Consider the following 20,900-nt stretch of genomic DNA (forward strand, 5'->3'; position numbering starts at 1 on the left):
CATTCTCGACAAGTTTTCTTTACACAATTTCAAGCCAAAATACTTGTTTGAGTCAATATCAAGAATGTTCTTGTGGTCACCACACCTTCCTGTTTGTGGAAGAGACATTTGACAAATACAAAGGAGTATATGGATATTTGTTTATTTTTATTGATTTCTTTACAGCAGTGTTTCTTAACTGGTCTGACTTGAGGACCCATAATCCCACCCTAATTACAAGCTGCGACCCAAATAAAAAGAAAATTAACTTCTCAAAATTTATTGAAAGGCAGTTCAAACCAGAAATAGTAGAATATATTCATCTTTTTAAACAAAATTACCAGCTAAACACAAGTAATGTTTAATTAGCTGCATTTTAAATAAATCCCAAATGCTTAAATTGCAATGAAAAAGAATGAAATAAAAACGTGCAATTTTTTCTGTTGGAACTGACGGCTTTTTCACTGCCCAGTGACCTGTATTTACGTGGTGACACTTTATTTCCCCGTGTGACTGTGATCTTTTATCGCCGGTTGACTATTGCTGCAAGCAGGGGCATGTTAAAATGGGGGGAGGGGAGGCTACTTGGTAGATTTAGGGATGTTGCGGGGGTTCTGGTTCCTATTAATTAAGTTCAAAATATTATGGTATCTGGGTTTTGCCATGCTCAACATTAGAAGACAAACTTGAACTTTCTTTTTCTGTGATGTATTAGAGCAGGTATTAACTCACATTTGCCGGGCATTGTCACCATCTACTGTTAAGGAAAGTAATTGACTCTCATTCATTTGTTTTGTTTTGTTTTAGCAATTTTTTGCCAAGCCAAAGACCCATGACCCACTAAAGACAGGCCAAGACCCACTTTTGGGTCCCGACCCACCAGTTGAAAAACACAATTTGGACCCTTAATAATAATTAATTAATTTGAATTGTCTAAATTGTCATTGACCAATAGGTGGGGAAAAATTGTATGCAACAAGTTTAGAAATGGGACGTAGGGTAATTTAAGATAAAAACAGCCAAGATAAATGGACAAATATAATTACAACACTGTCCTGAACAGAAGTAAGATCTTAAACCCAAGCCTAACCTTAATTTTGGGCCAGGTCGTGCCAAAAATGTCAACAATTACGTACCCGTCAGGCCGGGTTTCTCTTTCAGTGCCTTTTTTTATCCACCCGTGTTTGTTTTTCATTGTCTCTCAGACTCTCTCGCCCTTAAAGTGCTGCGTTAGATTCTTATGGCAGTACTGCTGCTGCGGTTTGTGAAACAATTTTTACTCTTCAAAATGGTGAACAACCATAAAATCTTCCCTTCAACATTTAAACGAAAAATCAATCAATGATGGAAAATTGGCAGCACGGCGGCGCAGTGGTTAGCGCTTGTGCGGCACAGTTCATGTCATGGGAACCTGTCGTGGGTTCAAATCCAGCTCCAGACTTCCTGTGCGGAGTTTGTATGTTCTCCCCGTGCTTGCGTGGGTTTCCTCCGGGCACTCCGGTTTCCTCCCACGTTCCAAAAACATGCATTTCAGGTGAATTGGCCGGTCCAAATTGTCCCTAGGTGTGAATGAGCAAATGAGTTGTCTGTCCCTGTGTGCCTTGCGATTGGCTGGCAACCAGTTGAGGGTGTCCCCTGCCCACTGCCCGGAGATGGCTGGGATGGGCTCCAGCCTCCCCCGCGACCCTAATGAGGATAAGCGGTACAGCTGATGAGATGAGATGAGATGGAAAATTGTTGGTGTATGTAACAGAAATATTACAAGATGTAAATTTATTAATATTCTCAGATTTCGTTACAAAAGACAGGCTTTAATTTGGTATCATAAACCACCTCTCCTCCTCCCGAGTCCTCACAAATAAAACATTTAAAAAAGAAAAAAGAAAAAAAGAAATTTAGGCTTGATCTACCTCTTATATGATAACTATAAGCATTTAAGGTAGTTCCGTTCATACCTGGTGCCGTCTGAAGAAGTGGAGTCAGAATGCACACGCTCCCTGGGCAAGCGTCGGGGCAGACGACGCACAAACTCTGAGTAGCACTCGCCGGGCTCGTACAGCTTAGCGCCGTCGCTCAGTGCCTGGTGATGGGTGGCAAGCGGTGCTAACAGTCCATTCTGCATCTGGAACCAGTTGACTGTCACCTGAAAAGGGGAAAGTCAGGGACCAATTAAGGCCAAAAATCTTCATGAGTACAGATGGACACCTGATAGTGGCACAGAACGTCATCCTAAATCCCGAGTCAAGTGTGGGTTTTAGCGGATTACTTGTCTGAGGTCAAACATAGGATAAGATATACTTCTTCATGTATCATGTACACTTTTGTAACCCAAGTTTGGGTGCACGGTATACAAAAGGTTTTGAGCAACGATTGATCAGCCGAAAAATATCCCTGACCACATTTACTCAACGGGATTCGAACCTGCATCGCAGCAGTAAGACCGTCATTTCTTAACAACTAAACCACGAGATTTATAGATGAGCTTGACCTCATCATCACACTAAATTCACTCACAGTACCACATTGCTGGATATGTGGGGTAATAGTTAAGATAATTTATCGACAAAGTAAACAATGAACACAATACCAAAATTTACCGTGCATATAATCAATGTCTTTCACAATCTGATTCAGTGTCAATAAATTATTCTAATCATGGCGCGTATATACAGCGCGATAGTACTGGGAGTAAAAATGAGCCTGATGATGAGATCTGGTTCTGATCCAGATGCAATCATTCTCGACACAAAGTTGGTGACCAAGAACTCTTAGTTTGAGCTGAGACAAAGTGAAAAAAATGTTATAATAAATAATTACGGATGCTGATTATGAACAAGTGCCCCTCGTACACGAATAAACACATAACTCTTAGGGGCACCAAATTCTGCTTTTTGAAAATGATAAATGACCAATATGGAATGATAAAAGTATGACTTTCAGTGTGGTTTGAGATACTAAGGTAAAATAAATGAGCAGTGAAAATTTTGGCATAGCAGAAAATCTTAGACCAGTGGTAATCAAAAAAATTAAATGAATAAGTCGCATGTAATAGTTCACGGGTAAAAAATACAACATGAAGAAGAAGCCAGTCACGGCACTATAAAGAAAAAAATTATCTAAAGAAGATAAAGGTGGAGTACAGTAGAGTTTAGACTTGGTATCAAATAAAAAAAAAAAAAACTGAATAATAAAAACAAAAGTACACAAAAAAGGCTGTGTATTTTTTTACTAAATAAAAACAACTGGGAAGCAAATTGAATCATAATTAACTGCAAATAAAAATCAGAGTGAAGCAAAATCTTACGAGTTTGAAAAAGAAAAAGTGATAAAAAATGAAATTAAACTACATCCTACCTATGAGCCTAAAATGTCCAATATTTTGATCCTGAGTGACAAAAGTTACAATAAAAATGAAAATAAAAAGTAGCCTACCGCCTTGAGTGTAAGGTCACACTGGAAGACAGTCTCTCTGATTTGGGTAAGGATGGTGCGTTTGACATTGGCCAGATCCATCCTCCTGACGCCTGCGTCAGCCGCGCTGCTCTGATATTGTTCCTGGGCCTCCTCTGCCTGATGCCATGACACAAAAGCACCATTAGACATGTTATAAATGGAAAACAAGTAATGAAAGCCGCATTCAACAAACCTTCTGAAGCGCCTCCTCTTCTTGCCTTTTCCTCTTCTCCAGCTGCTTGTTGTTGCTGGCAATGGACTGCTCCTCCAGGGAGCGACTGGTTGACGAGCGGGCCTTTTGATATTCTTCTCGCCTCTGAGCCTTCAGCGCACGATTCTTTCGAAGATTTGTATCTGCCTCGTGCTGGAATATGAGATGAAAAGAAAATAGAAATGTTTTCTATTTATTTCTTTCTTCCCAGAATTGTTTGTATATTGTGATAAAATAAGGTGTATTTCACCATTTTCTTGAGCTCTTTTTGCCACTGCTCCTTGAGGTCTTTTCTTAATTTGTCCAGTTCATTCTTACGGGCAAGGAGAGGCTAATATGTGGGTAGAAAATAAAGAAACAATTTGCAATAACATTTTTCATAATGATTAATGATTTAGCTAAAGACATATTTTAAGTCACAGAGTAAATGACAGGGCTGGGGAAGAAAATAAATAAATAATTTTCTTTGCTTTGAAGCTAAAAGGATTATCTCCACAATATCGATTGCATTTTTCATTTTAGCGTTTTAAAAGCCTCTGTATGTAGTAAATTATATTAATTAAAATCTTGAATTGCAAAATACAGGATAATTTTTAATATATACTGTATATTAAGACCAATGCAATTCTCTATATAAAATGAAGCAAATTTCAGAAGCCTGCAACAACCTGTAAACCTTGTTTGAATTTTGGCTATAGTTTTGCTTTTTGAAGGACAGGAAAAGGCATTTATAAAATTCCAGATTTTGGGACTTTATTTTTTAAACTAATGCATGAGCTTAAAAAATCTATAAAAAATTATTCATATAACATTTAGTCCAAAGAAGATTTTAACACATGGCATAGTGGCTGACGGGTTAGAATTTCTGCAACAGTTGATATGTCCTGGGTTCAGTCCTAGCTACCAGAGAATGAAACAACTAAAGTAAACATCTTAAAACAAATCAGTCACTAACATAATATGTTCTAATACTTTCCAACCTGTATGAATTTATTGGTTTGCAGCGCTACGGCGGTTTGCATGATCAGATGGTTGTAGTCAATGTCGTTCTTGAAGGTCGAACTGTAGATGTCGCTAAAGGGCATGTAGTCCTGGATAAAGCAGAAGGTCTCAATTAAAAACCAAATCATTCATCAAAAAGGTGTGTGGAGTTTAAAATAAATAACCTGCAGTGTCACAAGCGACTTGGCTGATTCGGCCAGTTTGTGGTAACTTTTAGCACTCTCCATATCTAGACAGCATAGAAAGATTATACATGTCAGTTCAAATAGTTTTGCTTAGAAATATGACATTAAGCAGCAAATAAGTGGGTGGACCAAAGCTCCCCTCCTAAAATTACTGAATTCAAGTAAAAGTCATGTTTTCTTGTATAGCCCTTCATAACAAGAAGTCTCAAGGGCTGTCGAGACCACAATGACACCATCACCTGATCTAAAACCTACACGAGGGGAAAGAAAATCTCAAAACCCTCAGCATGAGAAAATAAGAAACCTTGAGAGGAGGGGGTAATTTATCCCCTTCCGGGATGACCAGTCTGCAATGAAGATGCCAATGATGAAAAATGTAGATATCCCAGGTGTTATTTGACATTTTAAAGCATTATTTTACATATTTGAGGTTCTTTGATGATGGACTTGACATTAGTCTGAGAAATTATGCCCACTGTTACCAAATAAGTTGAAAAAATACCGTCATGAGATGCTAGGGCATTTGGATGAGGGTTCTTCAAAGTCAAAATATTCCGAGACTTAATTTAATTGCTACCAAAATTGTGTTTTTTATGTGTAAACACATGAGGCGTCTCAAAAAAACATTTCGAAAACACACCACAAATTATAAATTCTAGTTGAACGGAATTTTGACGACTTCCAGGTATTCAATCAAAAACTGTACTACTCCGACGGAGTTTAACCCTCCTCATGTGTTAGGGTCGCCACAGACCCATTTTGTATTTTAAATGCATACGGAAAAAAACATACATTTGTTTATGACATCAAAGCTTTTTGACTATGTCAGGAATGTTTATTTAAATAAAAATTACAAAATTGTCAGTACATTATAAAATGCGCTGATTTGAAATTGTTACGTTTATATTGTTAGGGTCGGTTTAGACTCGCCTATAGAAAACAAGATTAAAAACCACTAAATATTGCCAAAGCTGAAATAATAGACTGCCAGTCACCATAGTGACAACCAGCCAATCTTCCACACATGTGAGCTTTAGATGATGCTCATTTTACTGTTTTTCCAGCTTGGCGGCACAACAAATAAAACAAAGAATTGCAAGACATATAACGCAAATTCAGTATAGAGCTGATAATTTGCAGATTCTTTTTTTCAGGCAACAATGTCACTCTCGACCCTTCAGATAAAAGTAGGCCAAGGAAGTATGGCATCAAAATCCGGGTAGCCTGTGATGCCAGACTCAAATGTACACGAAAAAAGCTGCAAGTGGCATCAAAAAGAATTACTGCAACAATTATTATTTTTAGTGTATAACCACTGATAAGTTTAAACTTTAGTAGACACTTGGCAAAAACAGAAAATACATCAATGGGATTTAACTTTCAAGGAGAACAGGGAGAGAAACCCTCAGAGCTAAGGAATTCCTACCCACTCTAAGGCCCTCCCCAAGCCATATTTATTTAATTCAACTCTCAAGGTTACAAAAAGCAGATAAGGGTGTGGTAATCAAAGGGCTGATAGCGACAATGATGTATTATTTGTAATTATTTTACTGATATAAGTTACTGGTCGCAAGCGAACCCCTAACGTTAAAGAACAGAAAAGAATGTCATATGACTTAATCACCCAATACCCTTTTAAGCAGTTTTCTTCAGTGAACTAAAATTTTATTGCAATGACTGTTGTGAGTAGACCAACAAACGTGACTCAATATTGACCATAGCCAAGAAGACAGTCGCCAACTATTGACAAAGGACTCCATGAGACTCGACGAGTCATATGTGGGGATAACATGTTCAGGAACTCTGTTTACTCATTATAAAAAAAATGTTTTTCAACAAAGGCCTTTAGTGTTCGAAATGCACGGTCCTTACCCATGGTCACTCTTTTTTCCATCCAGGATAGCAGGTCTTTGATGTACTTGGACCAGGCTTTGGCATAGAGCAGGGCTGACTCCACCCCGCTGTCATGCTTCAGCAGTATCAGGTCAACCTCCTCCTCACGTGATAAAGGCACGTCTGAGCCTAGGTTCAACGATTAAAAACAATTCAGTTGATTCAATGTAGCATAAAAATCCACTTTAATGTGTCCAATCAGGTTTTTAGGGGGCTGCTAACATTTTAATTGCTTTAAGCTACCCAACAAATTCATTCGATATAATCTAATTTGGTAATTGATGGGGGTATGGCGCCCGCCCCGAGACTGGGAGGTTGTGGTTCAAGCCTCGGCCGAGTCATACCTAAGACTTAAACATTGGTACCCGTTGCCTCCCTGCTTGGCGTTCAGCATTAGGGGTTGGAATTGGGGGGCTTGGTCACCTAATGACTCCCAACACCTCAGTTGGGTTGAGCGAGGGGGTTGGGATTCCTCTCCTCTGAATCAATCTCCCACCTCCCACAAGGGGGATATGGCTGTGGTGTGTATATATATATATATATATATATATATATATATATATATATATATATATATATATATATATATATATATATATATATATATATATATATATATATATATATATATATATATATATATATATATATATATATATGTATGTATATATATGTATGTATATACTTAAATACGGGATAGAAGTAACTTCATCTTCTTATATGAGAATTATAAGACATCATACATTCTGGATTAATTAGAAATCAGCTGAAATTTTGCAAGCATTTTATAATTTCGATAGTACTGTTTATGTCTAACAACCTACAGGTCTACTTTTTCATGATATTCTAATATTTTGAGATGGGGTATTTAAGTTTATGCAGTGGAATGTTTTTCTCAGCACTTTTTTGTGGAAAGTCTAATGGGGCACAACCTCACCCAGACCCTAGCTTTGGAGGCACCCTAAGTAAATTGTGTCAGAGTCCCGTGGTTTAATGACACGCCAATAAGCGATTCGAAAAAAATAATGAAAATGAAAAATACAGTAATATTTAGATCAGGGGATGGTGTAATTGTAACCTGTGCAGTCCTTTGAGGAATTTTGTGATAAAGGGCTATACAAATAAATGTGACTTGACTTGACTAGATATTTTGGTAAAATCTCTCACAAAAAAAAAGTCAGTGTCTTCCTCCTAACTTAAAATTAAATATAGTTAGTTCGTTACGAAAAAAACATATGTAGATATATTTTTTTTGTTAATCTCCTTGTTTATTTCTTGCACATCAATTGAGAGTGTTTAGGGGTGAGATGTCATGTTTTTATTTTATTCATTCTTTTTTCATTCATTTAGTTTTTAACAATTTTGTGTGTGTAATTGTGTATTTGACATTCCATCGTGTTTGGTGGGGAGTGGTTATTTTCTTATTGTGCATTTAATGCTTTTATACAGCTCTTTAAGTTGCATTTAGAATAGAATAGAATATACCTTTATTGTCATTGTTACAAAATGGGTTAACATATTGTGGCAACGAAATTGGGCGTCTCAAAGGTGCTATACAAATGCTTTTTGATTTGATCTTCATGAAGTGAGAATTATAATGCATTTAAGGGAGATGGTTTCTACAATAATCCTCCTTTGGCCAATAGTCCAGCTGTCTCAAATCCCAACAGAAAGAATGCCAGACTATCTCAGGTTTGAAGGTGAAAAATGGTTGGTTGGGTAGTTGCAGAGTCATTGCTGGATATATTTTGACCTTCAAGTGACAATGTGGGAGAGAATTCCATGAAAATGTGAACACATTTTCACAATGCTATTCACAACATGTTTTTATTTAAGTTCAAATGACATTTTTGTATAAATCCAAGGCTGCTTTGAAGAAGTGAATATTCTTTGGTTTTCTACCGTTCCTACCAAATTTTCACCCATTAAATGGACTGATAATGCCACAGAATAGCCCCCATGAAACAGGTTTCTCTAAGTACGAGCACATTTATAGGTAAAGTGATTAGACCTACAAAAATGCTGAGAAAAATGACCATAAAGAAGTAGAATAGGATGTGAAAAGTCTGGCATCTTAATGAAAAGACAAATTAACCCCCCCTCTAACTCACTATCCCTTTACTACTTAAAGCCCATGTGTTTCCCATCTAATGCAGTCCGGTTTCCCAAACAGGCTTCGGAATGTCAGATATTCGGGCCAGCAGGGAAAACGTGTGGTCCGGCAGAAATAACAGGGCGGGTCTCCACCTCAAGCATTCCTAAATCACGCAGGAAGCTTGAAAGTTGACAAAGATGGCCTGCCCTTGGCCAACGCGCCATAAACACGCCATTCCACACCCTGTGAAAGATGTAAGGTGATGCCGACTCACCAGCAAAGTCACTCTTCTCTGCCGCAAAGTCCTCAGGATCCACGGCAAGGTTGTCAAAAGACTGCCAATAATAAGAAGACAAGATTGCAAAAGCAACCAGGCATTTCAAATAGCAGCTGGGCTCCCCACACTCACATAACAGTTTGCATTTGTACCTTTTAGAATTTTGGATCAAAGCCTACCACAAAAACAAGGAAAAAGAGATGAGTAAAAAGTGCTGTACCCTGCTTCTCCTGGTCTGAGGGGTCCCCAACCCTGAGCCATTGTCCACATCTCCCATAAGGAAGTCAGACACTCTGAAATGAAGAAATGCGAAAACTACAATTTAAAAAGTGTTGCTTCTAATTATACATCAACTTGTTTGGGGAAAATAGTTTGGCATTGGCATAGTAATGTCAAATTAAATACTTGGAAAATGGAGCAGCCTGCACAAATATAAAGCTGAAGTAGAGTGATTGTTGTAGGGATAGACGAGTGACCATACAGGGTATAATATCTGTGTGAATAACTGCCTTTATCAATTGATAAATGACTCATTCAGGGAAAATTGTTTTGTTGGGTTTGAGGGTATTTCTTTAAAAATAAAAATTTTCGCAAAGGGGAGAATTTTATTATTTCTCATCCTCCTAAAGATGCTGCACTCACACATTGCCGAATGTGAACGCCAAGGTGTCGATGGACGCATGAATTTCATCAAATGTACCAACTTGGTCGTCCCGTCTGTCTTCCTTGAATTTGATACCTACAAAAACAGAGAAAATTGTTGAAGTAAATTAGTAATGTGTTTAATCCACATGTGATATTTAAACTTTTGCGGGTCTTAAAGCCTCCGGCTGCTTAAAACCAGCAGTGCAGTAAAAGCTTGAATCAAAGCTTTTACTAATCGTGCAAACATGCTACACGTTTTCCCACCTAGGAGTAATTGCACAAGTTGACCCGCATTCTCTTTCATGGATAGCAACAGTTTTCTGGAGCTTCATCATCTCAATGTTGTCATGATGTCGTTTTTATGTCATCCACTAACCCTTTGATGACCTCCTTAAGCCTGCAAATAGGGTAAGTGGTGAGGTTGCTCTAGCTTCAGCAAGGCAATGTTGTTGTTAATTAGTGTCTTAATGAAATTGTGAATATGCTTGATTGCTGTTAAGATTATCGAGAAGGGTTGTTCAAACCTCATATTGTTTGTTTGCTGTTAATAGTGTCAATGAATTTGTTCAAACCGGACGGATCTATTGACACTATCAAATATGTTATATAACGAAATTGTGAATATGCTTAATTGCTGTTAAAATTGTCGAGAAGGGTTGTTAAAACCTCACATTGTTTGTTTGCTGTTATTAGTGTCAATAAATTTGTTCAAACCAAAAAATCAAGAAATATAAGCCATTGTAAGGAGAGGTCTTCTGTATGTAAAGGTGTTGTGTCACCAATCTTGGCACTTTTTTGACAAAACAACATATTCTTGAATATTTATTATCAACCGCGAGCAAAGCGAGGGTGGTGATAATTTTTTTGTCTGGGATCTCAGTATGTATAAATGTCTGTTCGTGTGTCCGTCCACCCAAGAAAAGGTAGAAGTTTAGATATGACCAGGGTTGGGTAGGGTTACTTTAACTGGATTACTTTCAATTACTTTTGGATTACTCCAATACCAAATATGCTAATAAAAGACAAAAGAAACTAAATATGAGTAAAATGACTAACTTTTGTGCAGGCTTGGGTAGTAACGGAATACATGGAACGGAAAAAATGATGTTGGCAAGCTGTTTGGATTTATTTTCATTTTTTTTCTGACTTTTTTATGTTAGTTTTGCCGGAGATCAAAGAGGTCAAAGCCAGGAGAGAAAGCTTACCACGTGTTGTGAGTCATAATTTTATTCATATTTAGTTTCTTTTGTCTTTTATTAGCATATTTGGTATTGGAGTTATCCAAAAGTAATTGAAAGTAATCCAGTTAAAGTAACGCTAGCCAACCCTGGATATGACCACCATCTTTCCAAGGCAGTCGGATAGGTTACCCTAGATGTGAAAAATGCCAACAAAAAGCTGAATCATTACTTTTGTTTTGTTTTTTTACTCAGCCATTTCTCTCAGAATTTCACTCCTCTCTCCCAGGCCAAAAAGGCGTTGAAAATCAACACCATCTTTTACAGACAGTCAACTAGATTACTCTTGTGAAAAATGCTCCAAAAAGCTGAATCAGTACTTTTGGTCTTGTTGACTCTGTATTTTTCCCAGAAAGACAATCCACTCTCCTAGATGGAACAACATTAAATATCAACACCATATTTAACGGCAGTCAGGAAGGTGACCCTAAAATTGCCCAATAAAGCTGACTCAGCACTTTTGATATTGTTGAACAGTCAGGTAGAACGACCCAGCAAAAAAAGGAAAATGCCACTCAAAAATGGATTCTAGTCATAGTGCGGGTGATGGACAGCTATTTTAGTTTAGATGTTTTTCAATGACTTCTGCTAGCATGAGGTGGGCATGGACAAAGCTTTAAGGCATACTAGTTGTCTAGTTTTTGAGTACCACATAAAAGTCAAGTAAAATGTATTTGTATAACCCTTAATCACATAGACCATCATTATAAAATTCCCTGATCTCAACCCTACATGAAGGCAAGGAAAAACTAACAAATATTTAAAAAACTTGAGAGGGGGTCACACATGATGTAATCCCCCTTCCGGGATGACAGGCTGCAATGGAGGCTGCAACGGCATCAACGGACGATTTTGTTTGTTTGTTTGTATCCCTTAATCAGTAGGGTCGTAGGGGCACAACCTACTGTAGTGTGTCGCGGACAAGTACAGCCTGGTGGCGCCCAGCCCTCTCCAGGCCAACAAATGTTAAGTAAAAATCAACAATAGAGTTTTCATTTCAAAGTGAAAACTTTTCTTCTGTCTTAGATCCCAACAATCCAAACAGAGAGCTTTGAACAAGTTTTGTTCAAAGTTAGGTCAATTTTAGTCAAAAGAAAGTCAAATATGAGGGATACCAAATTTACGGTAAGTGTTGTGTCTTGCACGAATTACATCCAAGCAATCCCATTACCTAAAACATTTTCTGAACTGATTAAAGTCATTTGACTTATTTCCTCCTACTACTGCTGGTTTTGTTCAAAGACATAAAAAGTATTCAAAACAATAACCTTAAGAAAAGTCTTGTATTCAACCCCAATTAAAGGATGACTAATCCACAACAAAAAAATGGTCAATTCTGGCCCAGAAGGGTCTGATGTATTTAAAGAGAGCGTTTCACCAATCCTGGCGCTTTTGTGACAAACCAATATTTGGATTATCATTTATAAGAGCTCTTTTAATGATCCCTGCTAGCATGAAGTGGGCATGAGTATGGCATGAAGACATTCTAGTGGCCTGGATTGTGAGCGCAACATAGGATACCTTTCATTTCAAAATGAAAGACATTATTTTGTCTTAAATCTCCACAAAGCAAACACACAGCAAGAAATGTATGTCTTGTTCAGATACAGCTCAAGTTTAGGTAGGTCAAGTATTAGGAATACCAAATTTAAGTGTATTCCAGCCAAACAATCCCATTTCAAACAATTTTCTCAACCGATTCAAGTCATGTGATTTAAGTCCTTTGCTGCTTTCGTTTAAAAATTAAACAGGTATTCAAAAGATCACCTTTAGAGAAATCTTGTATTCAAACCCAATCCAAGGTTTTGTAATCCACTGCGAAAAAATGTCAATTCTGGCCCATCCTTAAGAGAAAAATGACAACAAAAAGATGAGGACCGTCGAAGGTAAAATATCCTGGAAGAACTTTTCTCTGCAAGAATGCCGTTTGTGACGGTAGTCTGTGACGTTGGCCTTACAGTTTCCTGTCTGCGTTGCAACAGGAAACTGTAGCGCAAAGCTCCACTTCTATCAGTCTCTCACTTACCTTAAAATCTGGAATACATAAGACTTGTCGCCTATTTTGTTTGAAGTTTTTGTCGTTTTTAGCGAATGGCACCAGTTCATAGATGACAGTGCTATTCCCTTCTAATGTAAAAAGGTTGAATCGTGAGTTTAAAAGAGACTATCAAGGACCACTGTTGAATGCTGCTGCACACTTCTGTACTGCACTGGTTTCTTCCTCAGGACATCCTGTGACTCTCAGAACAATAATTCCAGCGCTTGCCCCTACCTCCCGCCTGTCCCTCTGCACTGTTTCACTCTCACCTAAATAGCATCCAAAGAAGTTGAATAAAAGTGTCGTCCTAGAAAACATTCATGGGTAATATTTTCCTATTTGTTTTTATTTTATATTCCTGGCACCACCAAAAGACAAACCCCCTTAAACAAAACATAAATAAACAATATTAAAAACCAGTTTTGGGCAGCACGGCGGCGCAGTGGTTAGCGCTTGTGCGGCACAGTTCATGTCATGGGAACCTGTCGTGGGTTCAAATCCAGCTCCAGACTTTCTGTGCGGAGTTTGTATGTTCTCCCCGTGCTTGCGTGGGTTTCCTCCGGGTACTCCGGTTTCCTCCCACATTCCAAAAAACATGCATTTCAGGTGAATTGGCCAGTCCAAATTGTCCCTAGGTGTGAATGAGCGAATGAGTTGTTTGTCATCGTGTGCCCTGCGACTGGCTGGCAACCAGTTCAGGGTGTCCCCTGCCCACTGCCCGAAGATGGCTGGGATGGGCTCCAGCCCCCCCGCGACCCTAATGAGGATAAGCGGTAAGGCTAATGAGATGAGATGAAAAACCAGTTTTCATATAAAAGGCAAATCAGTAATAATTATCACGGTTCACAGATCCATTAACCACATGGAACCAGTCCATTTCTTAATATGTCGACCCAGCTCTCTTTTGGTCTTCCTGTCCTTCTGCCCATTTTGGATTGTGCCCTGGATGATTTTGGTCAGTCCAGATGATCTTGTGACATGACCATACCACTGAAGTTTTCATCTTCGCACAGTTGACAACAGTTCTTTGTAGGGTCCAATGTGCCCTCTGATAGTGGTGCACACCGTTTGTCACATGAGCTAAGTAACTGATGCAAAGATCAGATTCATGCAAGCAGCGCAAGGTACTTCCATCTTCCTTTACGCTAGCGGGTCATGGAATATCACAGCAAAACTGAGAACGAAAATCCAGGCCATGGAGATGCGATGCAGTAATGATTATAATAATAGTAATTATCGATGGTGCATCTTCAGGAGAGAAGAGCAACAGTAAGTGCAGTTATGTTGACAAATTTAAAGTAATCCCTCACTGTATCGCGGTTTTATTTTTTAGTGTTTCGATCGTGCATTGTGTTCTGTAGCAGAGAACACAAAGCAAGTGCTGTAGGGGTGGCAGGTGCCAGAGGGCTGTTTGAGTGCTTGTGTGTGTCTGTGTTTGTGGGCATGACTGTGCGTGACTGTGATGAGCTGGTATATGCTGTCAGTCAAACAGCTAGGCGGGCGCACAAATCAATGATTCCACCAAAGACAAATGCCAAACACGGCGACAGCTAGTATTTTAGTGGATTGTCACTAGGGCTGCACGATTTAGGAAAAAAACCTAATTGTGATTTTTCAGACCAGTATTACGATTTTGATGCGATTTTCAATTTATTTTCATTTTAAGTGCATTGTCTGTGCTAGTTGTTTTTTTTTTTTTGGTCAGTACTAAATCATATTGACATGCTTAACCTTGAGAAAACAGCGCTCTCTTCTGTGGAGCGTTGTTAGGGTTGTTGTCTTTTGAGAATTTTTTTACTTTTTGATTCCTCATTCGATGTAAGTACAGTACCTACCTACCTGTGAATTGCAATAAATAGCACTTCAAGCTCATTAAAATAGTGGTCCAATCCACACAATTTTCAAAATAAATTATCTTTCTAACCAAGTCATATAACTCGTGAGGGGTGACCGACAGCAAGAAAAATTCATACACAAAAACAAAAAAGGAAATTAATACATATCACAAGATAACATTTCAGGTATTTGATTGGACATGTATTCATGACCAAACAAAATCAACATCTAACATATATAACATTTGAAAAAAGGAAAAAAATGAACTCTTTAGAAAAATTGCACACTATAAAAAATAAACTTTGCGCACTTAAAATAACCCACACCGGACAAAACAAAGTGAACATGTATCATTAATAACATATGAAAAAAAGGAAATTATGAACTAGGGCTGCACGATTTTGAAAAAATAAAAACCTAATTGCTATTTTTCAGACCTAAATTGCAATATTGATGCGATTTTCGATTTTAAAAGAAAAGAGCATTTTCTGTGTTGGTTTTTTTTTCCCGAGAGAACATCAACATAGTGACATGCAAACATAACTGGAGATAACATACTTAGAGACAGACAGTTACAAAATATCAGCTATAGAAGTACAAAAACAGAATTGCAGTTGAATAAATGGTCTTTATTGTCATTATTCAAAAGGACAACGAAATTGTAGGGTTATTGCTTTCAGTGTAAATAAACGATTAGGGGGGCAAGCTACACGCTAAAGCAGGGGTCGGGAACCTTTTTGACTCAAAGAACCATAAAAGCAAAATACAGTATATTAATTTTATTTTGGGAAAGAGCCACACCATATATTATGAGACAAATTTACTAAATTGCTAAACCCGCGCCCCAGACAAAAGCTTAGTCTTCAGCACAATTATTTTTGATGATTTGATAAAAATTATGAAAAGAGAATAATGCTGGAGCCCGTGTCCCAAAATCAACAAACATACCACTTTAAACTTGTCTCTTTCTTGCAATTACTCAAGATCGGTTAAACTCATTTTGACCCTTTTTTCATACATATTGGTTTAAAAACCAGATGCAAGCAGTTATTTTGTAAAAACGTCACAACATTCTGATGTGCTTACCTTTGGCGCAGACGGCGTAGGGCAAGAGGAGGGAGGGGGTGCTTGGACTTTTTGCATAGCTCCACCCATCCCTCCCACTCACCCAATCAAATAACTTTAAGTTCTCTTTCCGGTGTTTTGGCGTATTTACAGTTTGTTCTGTGGATTCATCATAAGGTATCTGAACACTAAACACAGATTATATAGTGAGCTTTTATATAAAGGATTCTTTAGCCTTGTACAGCCAAAACGAGTTTTTTTTTGGTGTGAGACCTTGACTGTAAATTGTAGTGAAAAACGTGCCCTATATATTCTGCGAAGTACTGCTGTAAAATTCAGTTTGGTTTGGCTTTGCGTGTATCTGAACAGGATTAATAGGTCATGTTTTGAACAAGATGGAGAAAATTTGCAATCATATTTGTCTCTGAGCCATAGGTACTCATAGAAAGAGCCATATATGGCTTGCGAGCCATAGGTTCCCGATCCCTGGCTAGAGTCAGGTCCCCGCGACTTCTGCAATGTCTTTGTGATTATTAAAATACATGAGTCACAAATGTAGCGGTTTTCCACGAGTGGTAGCTCCAAGTTGTCCACTTTATTGGTAATGGATTTGGCGTTTTTGACTTGCCACGTTCGGCAGTGGTGGCTTAAGAGTTGTTAGCTTAGCCATCCAACGCCGCCTCAGTCAACTCCCGGATGCGATAACAATCCAGGCAGCACCCACTTTTCTTTGCGCTTCTTTGACTTTCTTCAGAATCTGATTTGATTAATGAATATATTTTCAATGTAACGAGATAGTAAAGCTAAAATATGTGTCGTTTGTTTTGGTGGCCATTTGAGTACACGCTGTAGGACTGATTGGCAGCTTACTCCAGCCTATCAAAGTCGTGCACACACGTCTAGCAAACTTTGCCTCGCCTTTATTGGTTGGTGCCATTAAAACCTGCTTCTGTTTGGTCGGCAATTTTAAACCCTGATATGTGAGAATTATTGTTAGCCAAACACTCAGTCAATCAATTAACAAAGTGGAACTATGAATCCTTGAAAAAAAACGCAGTGGTTTGCGTTTGCACAATCGCACTACGTCACATCGCAATATCGATTTGATTTCGGTTAATCTTTCAGCCTTAAATAAAGTCCCCAATTAAATAAAACACTGCAGAAAGTCAGAAGAGCGCTACGGAATGCTGTTGACCACGGTATTTCATCGCTAGATCCATTACCCATGAAATGGAAGACCAGGAGCTACAATTAGTACGAAACTGCTACACCCGTGACTCTAGTATTTAACCGTCACATACACCTGGCTCAAACCAAAGCTCCCCGATGCTAGCGTGGAGCTAGCCAGTCGCTCTCTACATGGCTATCTTACACTGAAAGGAGAAGCCCTCAAATGTATTTGTATTATTGTTTATTGAAAATAAAGAACATCCATTCAACTGCAATTTTATGTTCTGTGTTCTTATTTGTATATCTATAGTGGTTATTTTGTTGCAATAATATATATGTATAATATGTTACAAATATCTAATACAAACAGAAATGTTTCTACTTTGTGGGATTTGACTGGGGTTTTTATTTGGAACGCAACACCAGTTAAAAACAGGGGGGTACTGTATACAGCACATGATATGAATGAACATCAAATATAACTTGAATTGATCAAAACAAACTGTAATACCATTTTACCAATTAAATATGTTATCATTAAACGTTATTTTTCTGTGTCTTTCAGCTTGTACTAAAAAGCTTACAGTAGACAAATGATTTCCTGTTTTATTATTGTAAATCTAAATAATATCAATTTGCTGTTTCAAGACGGTTTCATTTTATCTATCCACCGAAATAGTGTAAGTACACAAAATAAAGTAAAAAAGGATAATACTTTGTGAACTTACCCTTAGATTTTTATTATTATATTTGAAACCTTTCTTGTTTACTTTACATTTTGTATTGTACATTAAACCTGTGTGTCATAATTACTGATGCGGGGCACCTGAGTCTGCCCCATTGGCGCCGACAGCCACGGTCCCTGATTGGCTGTTGCACTCTTTTTGAACCCCCTCCTTCCTGACATCACTCGTCGGATCGTCTGTGAACCTACGCTACACGCTAGGCAAACTTTTGTGACTCCTGACTCTATCCTGCCCTGTTGGTCTGTCTGATTCCCGTTGCCGAACTTTTTTTCTGGACCCGTTTATGTTTTTGCTCCTCCGTCCCGGCCATCGATCTGTTAATTCCTCGCTCTCGACATCGCCTGCGCTCGACACGGAAGTGCCACTTCCACGTTCCCAGCGATCTGCTACCCGTGACCGACAAACCCCGAATCGTGAGTGCAAGTACTTTCCTTCTTCTAAATAAAACTGAGTAAAACGAACGCAATTGGGTCCCGTATCCGTTCCTGGTTCGTGACACTGCTTGGTGTAAAACTAAAATGACTTCACTAACACTTTTTAAAGCATAACAAGAAAAAAAACTGCAAACAATAAATGCAATATTTATTCGTTCGCTCTCTCTTTTATAATGCGCACCCAAATAGTTTGATGAAAAAACGGTAAAGCATTTTGTTTCACTTTTTCTCAGCTCAAACTAACCAATGTAAGTCACAAACATGTTGAGAATTATCGCAACGGAAATCAAACCTGGGCCACGGTAGGAAGAGTGCCGATTTTTGACTACTAGACAACAAGGGTTATAGATGGCATGGCGAAAGGCATTTTATCTCATAATTCAACTTATTTTACTGTACCATATTGTTGAATACATGGGACCATGATTTAAATAATTTATTGACACTGAATCAGACTTTAAAATACATTAAATAAACACAATGCAAATGTTATTTTGGCATTGTGTTCATAGTTTACGTTTTCAATATTAATTTATTAATCATGGCCTCAGGTATTCAACAATGTAGTACAGTAAAAATTGCCTGTTGAGATAAAAGCTGAGGACTTTTCCTATGCCATCTACTGTATAACCCAAGTGGTCTAGTGATTACAAAGTGGATTTAAGCTTTATATTATTATTGTTATTACTATTACTATTATTATTATTATTATCACTATTACTATCATCATTAGCATCACTGTTAACATTATTATTACTACAGACGCTGCCCAATTCACGAAAGAGATGGTTCGTAATTTGATTTTGTTTGTAAGTTGCTTCAGTGATATATTTTGTATGGAATGTATGTTTAAGGTTTATATAAGTATGTTTAAGGCTTGTATCAGTAACCTGTATTATTTTGTACTAAAAAATAAACATTTCATCAAATAATATGCTCTATAAAGATAAAATAAATTTTAGTTTAACTTACTTTTTGGGGGTCCGCTTAAAAAGGTCCTCCTCCCTGGTAAAAAGGGGCCGAAAAAAATCGTTCCGACCATTTGGTCAACCGCATCAAGCTTTCTTATTCCACTTTCACTTTAAAAGAAGCGGCTTGCCTTTTCTTTAGACTTTACACCAACCATATTGAATAGATGCAAGATATTAAACAATGAAAGTTCTTAGCGCGCTGGAGATAGGAGATAGTGTAGGCGTAGAATGTGAGGTGCGCATGAATGATGTCAGTGGGGCGACAAATGTTGCGAAAGTTGGTGCGAGAGTTTAGGAGAGCGCAAGAGTTTAGTTTTGGCGAAAGTTTGGTGTGTTTACAATAAACAGATGCTGACGGTTGTCGCTCTCCAAAGAGACCGTAAGTGTTTCAGAGTATTTTTTCACAAACGAGGAGCAACCATTACCCACACAAAACGACACGCTACATTGGTGGCAGCTGTGGGATTACGAACAGGTGAAGGAGAGATGTTTACACAAGAATTAGGAAGAGGAAGCAGATTTTTTACCATCTGGGTGGATGCTGGGTGACCTCTCACAGCGCCACACGCCGGTAGTGGAGGAAAGAGGCACTACAGTAATGTCCTGTACTAGGAAAAAGGTGCACGCAATACAAAATCTAACTTACAGCAATGTCCGGATATTTTTCGACATCCTGAAAAAAATGTTTGTATTTACCGTTTTTCGTAAGTCAAATGGTCGTAAGTAGGGAAGCATCTATTATGCTATTATTGGGTCATTATTCGTCGCTCTAACCGCCGCAAGCCAGGTTCAAATACCGCTGCATCAAATGTTGTGGACATTTTAGTAGCAATATTTTTTACTTATTAGTCACTGCTTGAATACGGTAATGTACTACTGTAAATTCTCGTATAAAACATGCACCCAAACTATGAATTCTTGATGGGTACAAAAAAGTGCATGTTATACATGAATTAATACGTTACTTGAAGAAAAAATTCTAACAGCAAATTATATTGTTATACAAATAGGAAACGGCAAAATGTGTGAATGCATAACTAATGGTGGTTAGCTGATTGATGAAGGAGCAACATCATGTCCTGAGGCTTTATTGTATTTATTTATGTTTTAATTTAAACACCCTTGTGTTAGAAGAAAGGGAGGTTTCTATTTCTTTTCTCACTTTGTATGTGCAACTTTCACTGAGTGAAAAATGCACAAATGCTTTTATGCCACTGTCAATCAACCGCTGAATGACGGGTTTATTCATGGTATTTTCTCATGTGTGAAAAAGGATGCCTTTGGGAGTCTTTCAGAACAATTGAGTAGCGACACACACGTCAAGCTTTCAGTGTCAGCGGCGTATGCAAACGGGTTGGGCAAGCGTGTTTACAGTGTCTGTGTAAAAGGCGCGCTGGGAGGAATCCAAAACGCCGCAGGTGTCGCGACAATGCCGGTGAAGAGACACATAGAAGCATGTTATCGTGCGAGAGTGGAGCTCCTGGTTGCGTAGTCATTATTGATCACAGGTGCTCTTCTTGTATGGAAAGATAAATAAAAGCAATTTCAGAAAAGCCCCAAAGAATAAACTTCAACTTGGTTCGAGCGGATAAGAAACTATGAACCATTGTGATATTGTGAAAAATATTTGCTCGTACTGTATATTCTGGACTTTAAGGCACG

The 20,900-nt window shown here is 38.1% G+C and overlaps 1 protein-coding gene across 3 annotated transcripts in view; it reads right to left on the reverse strand.

Annotated features, from left to right (window-relative positions):
* LOC148373631 (rho GTPase-activating protein 29-like) overlaps window positions 1-20,900 on the reverse strand; it is a 76,675-nt gene that overhangs the window by 31,519 nt on the left and 24,256 nt on the right. For 2 of the 3 annotated variants that reach the window (XM_088327533.1, XM_088327549.1), the window contains 10 exons: window positions 9,738-9,834; window positions 9,316-9,388; window positions 9,093-9,153; window positions 6,703-6,852; window positions 4,810-4,874; window positions 4,624-4,734; window positions 3,894-3,974; window positions 3,626-3,796; window positions 3,412-3,549; window positions 1,935-2,122 (listed from right to left, as the gene is read on the reverse strand). In XM_088327533.1, the coding sequence (XP_088183659.1) occupies window positions 1,935-2,122; window positions 3,412-3,549; window positions 3,626-3,796; window positions 3,894-3,974; window positions 4,624-4,734; window positions 4,810-4,874; window positions 6,703-6,852; window positions 9,093-9,153; window positions 9,316-9,388; window positions 9,738-9,834 (1,135 nt within the window). Of the gene's footprint in view, window positions 1-1,934; window positions 2,123-3,411; window positions 3,550-3,625; window positions 3,797-3,893; window positions 3,975-4,623; window positions 4,735-4,809; window positions 4,875-6,702; window positions 6,853-9,092; window positions 9,154-9,315; window positions 9,389-9,737; window positions 9,835-12,745; window positions 12,866-20,900 lie in introns of those variants that run through there. The other variant, XM_088327542.1, reaches the window with a different exon arrangement.

Source organism: Urocampus carinirostris, chromosome 1 (assembly GCF_059441175.1).
Source record: "Urocampus carinirostris isolate Australia breed hairy pipefish chromosome 1, RoL_Ucar_1.0, whole genome shotgun sequence".
NCBI classification, from domain to species: domain Eukaryota; kingdom Metazoa; phylum Chordata; class Actinopteri; order Syngnathiformes; family Syngnathidae; genus Urocampus; species Urocampus carinirostris.